The 11,711-nt window shown below is 41.6% G+C and overlaps 1 protein-coding gene across 3 annotated transcripts in view; it reads right to left on the minus strand.

Annotated features, from left to right (window-relative positions):
- Osbpl3 (oxysterol binding protein like 3) overlaps positions 1 to 11,711 on the minus strand; it is a 175,474-nt gene that overhangs the window by 9,921 nt on the left and 153,842 nt on the right. For all 3 annotated transcript variants that reach the window (XM_004626473.3, XM_004626472.3, XM_023709925.1), the window contains 3 exons: positions 9,324 to 9,387; positions 6,156 to 6,234; positions 5,010 to 5,154 (listed from right to left, as the gene is read on the minus strand). In XM_004626473.3, the coding sequence (XP_004626530.1) occupies positions 5,010 to 5,154; positions 6,156 to 6,234; positions 9,324 to 9,387 (288 nt within the window). The remainder of the gene's footprint in view (positions 1 to 5,009; positions 5,155 to 6,155; positions 6,235 to 9,323; positions 9,388 to 11,711) is intronic.

The raw sequence follows: 11,711 nt of genomic DNA on the forward strand, positions 1-11,711 counted from the left end.
AAAACTGTCCTATTAATCAGCTTTGAAACTGTCTCATTCGTATTTGTTTCTCAATAAAATTTAAAAAAATAAAATAAATTTAAAAAAAAAGAAAACAACTTTATATACACCTTCTACAGCACGTTTTGAAATATGTATAATTATGGGCTGGTGGCTAAATCAAGCTAATTAACATGCTTTACCACATACATTTTGTTAAGAACTCTTAAAAACTGTTTCCAGTCATTTTAAAGTAAATACTGTAGTTATTAAGGATATCCTCTGTGTTTTATGATGATCTCTTGACCATATTCCTCTGCTCTAAAATGTTGCATCTTTTGACCAGCATTTCTCTAAGTTCCACCCTGCTGCTTTTTTTATTATTTGTTTTAAAATTTTATTCTTAGTACATATTTATAGTACATAACAACTATATTCATTATGAGAGCTAGTACACGTACACAGTGCATCTTAATTATCTTTATTTCCTGTTTTCCTCCCCTGCCTCTCCCCTCTATCTTCTGACTCTCTGCTTTTGTGACTAACTTTTTAAGGTTCCACATAAAAACCATGTGATATTTATTTTTCTTTGTTTGGCTTATTTTATTCAACACAATGTCTGCCACATTCATCCACAGTGTTACAAATGAACTTCCTTCTTTTTTATGGCCGAATAGTAGATCATTGTATGTACATCTCACATTTTCTTTAGCCACCTATTTACTGATGGACACTTAGGCCGATTCCTTATCTTGGGTATTGTGAATACTGGAATGAACACAGGAGTACAGATATCTCTTGCCCATACTGATTTGATTTCCTTTGACTATATACTCAGCAGTGGGATTGTGAGGTCCTATGATAGTTCAAACTGTAACTTTATGTGGAGCCTCTATTCTGTTTATCACAATAGCTGTACTAATTTATATTCCCACCGACAGCATGCAAAAGTTCCCTTTTCCCACATATTGGCCAATAGTTATCTTCCATCTTTGTGATAACAGCCTTTCTGAGAGGGACAGATGACGTCCCGCTGAGATTTTCCTTTGCATTTCCCTGACAGCAATCTTGACTGTATTTTCATTTGTGAGGCTAATGTTCAGAAAGGTTTGTTCAAGTTTTCTCCCATCCCTCTTTGAGGGCCTGAAGATCAACCCCGCTTGCCTTATACATGCTGGACAAGTACTCTACCATTAAGTTCTATCTCCAGTCCCTTTGCCCAGTTCTAAATCAGACTATTTGTTTTCTTGCTACTGAATCCCTTACACATCATGACCTTATCAGGCAGACAGCTTGCAATATTTTTGGTAGATTTTTTTTTAAAAACTCCAATTATTTCTTTTGCTGTGCAAAAGCTTTTTAGCTTTCTGCCACACCATTTATCTATTTTTACTTTAGTTGACTGTGCTTTTGGAGTCTTTCTTTAAATAAAGTACTGTCCAGACCAATACCACTGAGTATTTCTCGCTGTTTTAAGCTATTTTATTGCTTCAGAGCTTGATTAAGTCTCCAATTTGTTTTGCATGTGGTGTGGGTTAAAGATCTAATTTCATTCTTCTGCAGTCCAGTTTTCCCAACATCATTTTACTGAAGAGACTGTCCCTTTCCTCCTATGTCGTCTTCTGTCTGTCAGAAGTCAACTCATTGTCAATGCACCAATGTACTTCTGGGCTCGCTATCCCATTCCCACAGGCCTATGTGTCTATGTTGATGCCTGTGTCAGGCTTTCCTCGCCTCCCTTTCTCTCCTCTTCCCCTTCTTCTTCTCCTCTACTTCTTTATAGCCATACCTTTAGTTACTTCATAAAGTTAGTGGTTAGCCGATTTGTAGTGTGTAACTTCACGATCAACATTTCTATACTTTTTTACTACTTGTGCTACATGAAACATAGGCCTGGAAGGCTCAGTTCTTTCCTCAGACGCTGGGCAAGCAGGGTGACTGCTTGGAAAGCCCTGCCTGTGGCCTGGATCTTCCATGACTGTCACCATGGCCCTTGGTGCACCTGGCCTCTACTACCATTTTTTTTTTTTTAAATTTTATTTATGTGTGTGTGTGTGTGTGTGTGTGTGTGTGGCCAGCTCAGCCCACCAGGGGGCGGAGCTGGCTGGCATGTGGTGCTGGGGGATGGAACCTTGGTCCATTAGCTTTACTAAACTTGTTCTAAGTAGGTGCTTTAGACCACTGAGCCATCTCACCAGCCCTCTACTACCATTTAAAGAAATGTAACTTGGTCTTTTTGGTTTTGTTTTTCTTTAGGGGAACTGGCTAGTCATTTGCACACCTATCAGGGAATTTGCTTAAATTTTGTTTCTTTTATTCTTCTTTCCCGAAACAAGCACTGTTGACACAGCCACAGGGACCATTCGCTGCCTGTATGCTCGCTGTGCATGGGCTATGGTCGGAAGCAGCCCAGCCCTGAGCTCATTCCAGCTCCAGGGCCAGCACAGTCAGCTCTGCTCAACTTGTTACTTATATACAGTAATACACTCCAGCCAGCAGGGGGAGCTCCAACCTCCTAGAGTTGATTTTTTTCCCACTTGCAAATGTCCCGACTACAGCACCTGGGCGCTCTTAAAAATCCCTAGGAAAGAACAGAAAGCATTTCTCCATAAATCAAAAATCTTTGTACTATTTCCAGCTGAAACAGAATCTATATTTGGAAATCAATAGCATTGAGTGGCATTTCCAGGACATATCCAGGTGGTTCAGCTTTTCCACTCCAAGACTTGCAAAACTGGGAAGGGAAAGGCACAGCAGCATCTCACAGGGGAGCAGAAATTTAAAAGTGAATTTTCCAGTTCCTGAAAAATGGGAAGAAGGGGAGGGGGGGGGAGAAGAGAACAAAAGAGAGGAGAGGAGAGGAGAGGAGCAGAGAAGAGAGGAAAGGAGACAGAAGAGATACACAAGCACTGTCCAGGCCCTTACATTTATTCTGAGGAGAGACTTAGATTTTTCTCTTAGAGATATTAGTCAATAAATCCACTGTGGACTAGATGGGAAGCCAGAGGGGCCTGGCCACACCCGAAAGCCAACCACGGCATCTGTTTTCAGGTTGATTCTCAACACTAAACGCACAGTCAATGTTCATCTCTCCTAACTACAGAAGTCCCCTTGCGGCCCGCATGATGATGAGAACCAGCCAGGTTGCAGACATACAGCCTCAATGCACCCAGGCGCTGGCCTCTTGGTCGGGGTAGCAGATGCCTACTCCAGGTTGCCCTTCCTTCTCTGTGCAGACCTTGGATGAAATCTTTAAGGTGGGATCATTTTTATTTTGCCCCAAATGCAAGGTCACCACTAGTAGTAGGTCTCTACAGCCCAACTGGCTGTATGTGATAACCACTGCAATCCACTTCTTTGTAAGGGTCCCCCCTGGGTCACAGGGGATATAGAGAGGTGTTGCACAAAATGTCAAAGGTGAAACCTCATCTTGCAGCTCATGTCTTTTGATCTTAGTTAAATGCAAATATTTCTTGAGGGTAACGCTTAACATCATGTAAAGTACATATCTTTTTTTTTTTTTCTTTATTTGTGTATTTGCTACATGGTCTCACTACGCAGATAGGACTTGTGGTAATCCTCCTGTTTTTAACCTCCCCACCACTGGGATTACAGGCATGCGCCAACACGCCTGGACTAGAGAGAAAGAAGTAGGGGAAGACGTCAAATAAAAGTGGCTGAAAAGATAATGAGACTACCCCCCCTTTTGAGACAGGGTCTCAATCCAGGTGGCCTTGAACTCAGTGTGTAACCCAAGCTGGCTTCAAATTTTTGGTGATCCTCTTGCCCCAGCCTCCTGACTGCTGGGATTACAAATGTGTACCATCATGCCCTGCCTACCCTATATTTTTTGCATCTGGCTAATCTTTCCATTTTCTTTGAACAGGATGAACCCCTGCAATGTGCCAGGCACCACAAGACAGACCTGGCTCTGGCTTTTCTGGAGTCAGGATGACAAGGAGGATATGAAGAGCAGAAAATAAACAGGTAAATAAATGATCAGCACACTACTTTCAGAAGGTAATAAAACCTAGAAGAAAATGCGTCATGGGTTGGGGAGATAGTGCAGTGGTCTAAGCACCTACCTGGCAAGCGTAAGGACCTGGGTTCAACCTCTGGTACTGCATGCTGTGCCAGCCCTGGAACCCTGGGCATCCTGTGTTGGTCCCTAAACTGGGTGTGGTGGTACACACCTGTAATCCCAGTACTGGGGAGGCTGAGATAGGAGGATTACTAGGAGTCTGAACTGCTCAGCAAGACCCGGTACCAAACAAACAAACAAACAAATAAATAAATAAGACACACATGAGAAGGAAAGACTGGGGAGGTGACAAAGGTATCTAAGGGGAATGGCTGAGGCATGAGGAAGTGAAGGAAGAAGGGTCACTGCTCAGCAGAGAGTGGGGAAGAGAGGGTGGCAGAAGCCAAGGCTGGAGTGGAAGGAGCATGGTGAGGGAGGTGTGCATGTGCGTGTGAGTGTGTTGTGCGTGTAAACGTGTGCTTCAGGGAGGAGTGGGCAGTGCAGACTGTGCAGGGCCCTGTGGGCCATTGTAGGGTTTCATACCTTCACTCTGACAATGGCAGAAGTTATTGGAAGACTTGGCTCAAAGGATGACATGGCAAAACAGACAAGCATAAGATTAACTCCCCATTCCACCCTCGTCCAGGCCAGGCAATGAGCACTCTGCTGTCTGTGTCTGTGAATTTGATTCCTCCAGGAGCCTCATGTAAGTGTAAGCCTGCAGCATGTCCTTGTGCATCTGGCTTATCACTTAGCATAATGTCTCTTTTGCAATCATGTTGTACATGAGGACATGTTTTTAAAGAGCCCCTTTAGCTGTGTGCTAAGGACAGATCACAGGGAGTTAGGGTAAGAGCATTGTGGTGGTTGGGCGGGGGTCAGGGAGGCACTGGCACTGCTTGTCTGCTGGTACAAACATGTAGGTATCAAGCCCAGACAGCCTGGGTCCTCACGCTTCAGGTCCGCCTCTGCTTTTCCAGGGTGAGAGCTCAGAAGCTGCCTGAATTACCTTTATGAAGTTCACTTTGCAGTGGCAGGAATCATCGTTGAGGTTGTTGATGACAATCTCTCCATAGTGCTCAATCCACCTCTGCCCACTTAAGATGTTGTGGATGCAAGAGGTCACCTTGTTCCACTCAAAATGATCTCCAAAGCTGCAATGGAGGGAGAATAGCGACAATGCCCAGAAGAGCCAGAAAGAGCTGCAAACCAACACTGCTATTTCATACACTAAGTCACAATCACCCATCTCTTCCTTCACCAACCCCACACTGCCTCAGCACCGTATGAGCAACACATGAGCTTCAAGCTCCAAGAGGTCACTCGACATACACAGGACAGGGTGGTCAGATGCCTGCACTCTGAAGCCATGGAGGGCTTTGCTGGAGGCTCTTGGTCTTTGCACCACCTCAACCCTCCTTCTACAAAGGAGGCAACTGAGAGCCAGAGGTGACATGACAGAGCCGCCCGGCTGGAAAGGGAAGTCGGTGGGCAGAAGTTATGGGGGTTTCAATAATTTGACAGTTGTATCTTTTATCAGGAGAAATTATTCATCTATCACTTAGAGTTAAAACAGAATTATGAGGAGACTTGATTGGACTGGGGCATGTGCTATACACTAAGTGCTGTCTGCTCTTCAGAACTGTCCTGTGAAGGAGGTGGTTGGGAAACCCCAGGTCACAGATGAGCGGGCTAAGCACGAGAAACACAGTCACAACGTCACTGGGGCAGAGTGAGCAGTGGCTCACAGCAGCCACTCATTATTCCGTCTGTTCTCTCTCATTCCAGAGACCATGCTCACAGGCATTTGCTTCCTACGTAAGTATCGAAAATCCTTGTCAGGGGAAGGCCAGGTCTTTCTTAAGAGGAATTCTCACAGTGGGGCAGGGCAATGATGTTAAAGAAACTACCCTTCTTGATCTTGGTAAGAAGTAGGAGTGGAGTTTTATAAAGCAGCAACTCGGAGAACATTGATCTGCAGGCAGCATTTCCTCATGGGGGAAGAAAATCGGAGCTTGCCCAGATAGGGTACACTTGATGTCACTGAAAAACAGCTCAAAAGGAAACCATACTCTCTGGCTACAGGCTGGTGGGCATCCTACCCCTGAAGTATTTTTCTGCTAAAGTCTATAAAATTCTTAACCACAGAACTTACGCTGGGAGAGTCACATGGGTTGTGCCAATGGGAACAATTTCCATGGATTTGCCCCAGAATTTGTTTTTCCATCTCACATCTGAAATGAAAGAGTCAATATTACATGTCTGCCAGGACAGCTAGTCAGATCAAAGAATTCTTAGTCTACACAAATGATCAATCACTTCATAGTACAAGTTTTATAATCAATATAATTATTGTATAGGAAAATATTTCATGCAATATGTACCATTAGGCACCTTAAACAGAATCAGAAAGACTAAAATTATAAAGTCCTTCTGGGCATAAAAAGCAGACAGAAGTAAAAACAAGTGGTAGGCCACACAAACACAGCCTATAGTTGAGTGTGTTCTAAGGTAAGATGGAAACAAAGAGGAGGGAATGACCAGCATGCCTGGGGAAGACATCAGGAGAGGTTCCTCAGAAGGGGTCACCTAAGTAGGCTCTGGAGAAAACAGCAGTTAGGTTTCACCAGATAGCAAAAAAGAAATTTAAGACAGAAAAACAAAACAAAACAAAACAAAACAGTTAAGGAAGTAAAATGTAAGAGTAGCCTGTGTTCCACCTCCTAGGGTCTGAGGTTATTTAAGGAAGAGCAGAAGATGGAGAGCAAAATGAGCCCATCCACCAGCCTGGCTGAGAAGGCTGGCCTGTGTGCACTGGGGAAATCAACAGCGAACTGACGTGATGAGATGCAGACCTTGCAAAGACAGCTGGAAGCTATGGAGGGGCAAGGGGCTCCCCTGGTCACCCAGGGGAAGATGGGTGACAGCCAGAGTGATGAGTGATCACATAAATATTAAAGAAATAGGGATACAGTGGCAAATTAGATACAGACTGAAAGGGAAAAGGAGAATTTATAAATGAGGTCAGATTTTTCTAACTGGTATGAAAGGGCGCCAGCAGGGGTGATGGGGAAGAAGAAAGCCTGTGGGAGGGGGTCCCTGGTGCTGCACTGAGGACAGAAAGGATGCAGGGGGTGGGGGAGGGGCGGGGGTGGCCAGGGGAGGCCAGGACTGGGGTTAGGATGGTGCTGGGGTCTGAGGAGGGCCCTGGGGGCAGCAGGCCAAATAGTACATGATTTTCTCTATATGAAGTGCCCCAAATCGGTATATTATACCGACAAAAAAAAAAAAAAAAAAAAAGGGTGCTGTTGCCACGGGCTAGGGTTGTTGAGGGAAACTGGAGGGGAGACTATTTGCTAGTGGTTTCTTCTAGAATGATGAAAATGTTCTAAAATTAGTTATGCTATGACTTTACAGCTCTATGAATATTAAAATGAAAACAATTTATTTTTTAATGTATTTTGTACAGAGTCTTACTATGCAGCTTGGACTCGTAGTGATCCTCCTGTTTTCAGCTTCCCCAGCACCAGAGTTACAGGTGTGTACCACCACACCCAGACTCAGTTGTCGGGGGTGGGGCCAGTGCAGTGTGCAGTACCGAGGACTGAACCCTGAACCCAATCCCTGTGCTTGCCTAAGCAGGCACTTAGTCCACTGAGCTATCTTGCCAGCTCAAAACCATACACTTTAAATAGGTGAGTTTAATGGTATGCATGTGAATTATGTATCAATAAAATTATTATCTAATGGGGAAAAGAGTAACTAAGGAAAAATAACAACATATGGGAAGACTACAACATGCTAGCTCAGTTTAGAAGAGAAGGAATAGAAATACACTTTCATAATTTTTTTTATATTATGTGAAGTGACATAACATTACTTGATGATAGACTAGTATATTAATGAATGTATGAATTCTAAAGTAACAACTGAAGCACAGAACAAAGAGGCATAGCCAAAAAATAAATAAGATGTCAACAAAAAAGATAAAACAGAATTGCAGAAAGCATTCAATTTATCAAAAAGAAGGCAGAAAAAGAAAATATGGAGGACCAAGAACAGATCTGACAGATAAATAAGAAAGTAGATTTAATTTCAACTACATCTATTATCATAATAAATATAAATGGATTAAACAACATAATTAAAATGCAGAGAAATGTCAGATTGGATAAAAATAAAGATTTCAAAGTCACAGGCCGAGAGAAGTAGAGTTGTTCAGAAAAGGCTAATGAGGAAAAATTCCCCAAAAATGAATGATCAGGAATGAAGTTAAGGAGCAAACATGTAACACGGGGAGCACAAAGAAACTACTCTGAGAAGACCTCTTCCCATTAAGAAAATATATAATTTAAAAAATAACAAAAGAAAGAAGTACTTATAGGGTCCATGAGTTTAGCAGTTAGGATTAGGAACCTTATAAGAATTGTTTCCAGTAGGTTTTGGTAAGAAGGAAATTTCAAATCAAGCTTTAATTTTGAATTTTAAAAGCAAATTATAAGAAAGGAAATCATAGTACTTTGAAGTGAAGTGATAATACCAATCACAACCTCGCAGAGGAACTGGATAGTTGAGAAAGGGATAAAGATAGGAAAGTTTACTGTATATTCTTCTATACTTTCAAAATCAGAAACTATCAGGTGGGAAATCAGGTGGTAATCTTTTTAGTAGAGAAAAATGTTTTAAAAATTGATATATGCTTATTCTTTAAAAACCTATGATGCTCATATTTTCTGTGTATATTACATTCTAGCTTTTTGAATAAATGATAGCTTTAATAAAATTAAGCTATGTAAGAAATAGTTTCAGTCATCCAAAATCTAAACTAAAAAAAAATTTTGGAACAACAAACTCAAAACTGAAAAGAGAGCAGCAGTATAAAATATGGTCCCAGAAATAAAAATCAGATGTTTCAAAAGCAACAATACCCTCCAGTTGTTTAGGCTCTGAGAAACAGGAGGAAATATTTAGTGTCTTTTCAAATAAGTGAGACATTTGTAGTGGCTATAGAATAGAGAAAAAGGTACAGAACTGGTAGCGATCCAGATAAATATGAGGGTTTTTTTTTTTTTTTTTAAAGGGGGGAAATTAAATGACCTACCTGAAGAATTTATAATAATCAACTATCAACTAAAGTAGTATCAATTGACAATTGACAAATAGCAATTACTGCTCAGAGAAGAGAGATGAGAACACCAAGTGGAGAAGATCCTCTGGTGGGATCCAGGTCCTGGGACCACTGCTTCTATCAGGAAGCAATGACAGTAATTTCTGAATAAAATATTGCTCCAGGAAATTGAGGCCAAATACATTAGCACATTACCTTGCCAGAAAACAAAATTTCCAGACTCAGCATGACATGCAGAAATAGGTGGATGGTGGCTGACCTAATGGAGACAAAGAACAAATACAAAAAGTAAGCAAACTTTTTTATCTCATGAAATCCATTCCTGCTTCTTTGCACCCAGAGGCATGTTTAGTTGAAGGAAAACTTTTGTAGTTCCCGCCAACACGTTGTTCCTCTAGAGGGCGCTCTTGATAAAGTCAGCTCTGCCTTTCTCAGGTCGAGGGAGATGAGAAAAAGCTGTGACCTCAAGTCCCTGGAGACTTCCCTGAGCCGGAGGCCAAAGGCCAGAGAAGACAGATTCATGTTTGGAATGACATTCAAGGGCTGACTGCCCATTCATAAACCATACAAAATGTCACTGCCTCCCAACTTCAAAATCTTTTAGGTGATTCTTAAAGTATCTGCAAACATTTTTATTAATGTGACAGTGTCACAACAAGCACTTTTTTTTTTTTTTAATGTGTTTTGTTTTTTGGGTTTTTTTTGGCTGGCTCAGGATGCCTTAAGGGCAGGTCTGGTAAGACATGAGAATCTGGGGATTGATCCACAGAATCCTGAGCCTGACTGCTTTGCTTAAGCAGGCACTTAAACCATAATACGCACTTTCTCAGCAATGCAAAATTGCCTTCCCTCCAGCTCAGCAGACTCAATCAACTCTTGAAAATTGGGCATCACATAGTCCAGCCTCTTCTCAAATTTTCCACAAGATCCAGTCAATATACTCTTTTAAAAATAAAGTTTTTGGGCTGAAGATGTAGCTGAGTGGTAGAGCACTTGCATAGCACATGTGTGGCACGGGGTTCAAGTCTCAGCACTACCAAAATTAAGAGACAAACAGCTAGACATACAATTTTTTAGGAAATGCTTGCTAATTGCTATGGAAAAAAAATCTGTTCATCTTTTGCCTAGGGGAGAAAGAAATATCTTGAGTAACAAGTAATCATAGTACATCCCAAAAAAGGCAGTCTCTGGAATGGAGACCACCCTTGACAAACAGTCATCACTTGTTTTGTTCACTAATTAGACAAAATGCTCTCTCTGTTCTATTTCCTCATTATCTCAGCAACACTGAGGAGTATGTTCTGTTGACTACTAGTTCACCATTAGGGAGACCAACCCTGCAGTATTTCTAGAAATTTCTCTGCTTTAGCTTGTTCTTAGCACAGGTATCATACATTAGGACATCTAGCCCAAAGCCTTTCTATTATAAATGTAGATACTACATTCAGGAAGATTAAATGATATTTTCCAAACCACACTGACATAGTAGTAGAAGGGAAACACAGAATTCTGGTGTACCTGAATGATTTTCAAAGAAAAAAAACAACAACCAAAAAAAAAAAAAAAAAAAAAAAAAAAAAAAAAAAAAAAAAACTTAAAGGAGTTTGAGTTCCAAAACATTATTATTATGATGGTGGTGGTGGTGATGATGATGATGATGATGTGGTACTTGGGATTAGACTCAGGGATAATGAGTCACCTGTGCTAGGAAACTGCTCTTCTCCTGAGCTATATCCCTCGCACTCTATTTTGAGACAGTGTCTTTCTAAAAAGCCCAGGCTGGCCTTGAACTTGTGATCCTCCTGTCTCAGTTTCCCTAGCAGCTGTGGGCCACTATGTCAGGCTGAAACACATCTTATCAACTACCTAAATCCGGAGTTATGCTGAGAGAGACAGGTATTAGCTTGTATTTGGAGAGGAGGAGTATGGGGATGATGACCCCAGAGCTACTCTCTTCGCTCTGGATCCACAACAGCACTGAGGAAGGTTTTGGAAACCTCTTCTCAAGCTCCTCTTGCAGGCAGAGCCCCATAGGAAAGGAATGACCCAGTCATGCATCCCATAGACATTTTTATGGATGGGATTATGGCTGAATCAATTTAGAAAAAAGAAAAGTAGCGGCAAAGACTGAGATAATATGTATGTGTTTCAGATCATTCAATAAGCTTAAATTCTAGCCACTACATGAAGTAGGAAGTGTAAATGTGCTGTAGTTTCCTCTTAGACCTGAGGTATGAAGGTGAGACTTTTGCCATCTTACAGAATTTCTAAGGGAAATGTTCACTGCAAGCTCTTAGAACCTAATTCCTGTCATGTAACACTACCTTCATTTGTTTACGTTTTAGCTTCCTTTTCTATAATTTTCTAAATTAAATTGTAAAATTTAATTTTACAATTAACTGCTTTATTTCTGTATTTATTTATTTATTTGGTACAGAGTCTCGCTCTGCAGCTTGGGGTCACAGTGTTCTTCTTGAGTCAGCCTCTCCAGCCCTGGGATTACAGGCATGCACCACAATGCCTGGTTTCTGTGGTCGCCATGGTACACCAGGATTCCGGGGCAAGCATGGCACGCAATACCAG

This window comes from Octodon degus, unplaced genomic scaffold (assembly GCF_000260255.1).
Source record: "Octodon degus isolate 3935 unplaced genomic scaffold, OctDeg1.0 scaffold00015, whole genome shotgun sequence".
Taxonomy (NCBI): domain Eukaryota; kingdom Metazoa; phylum Chordata; class Mammalia; order Rodentia; family Octodontidae; genus Octodon; species Octodon degus.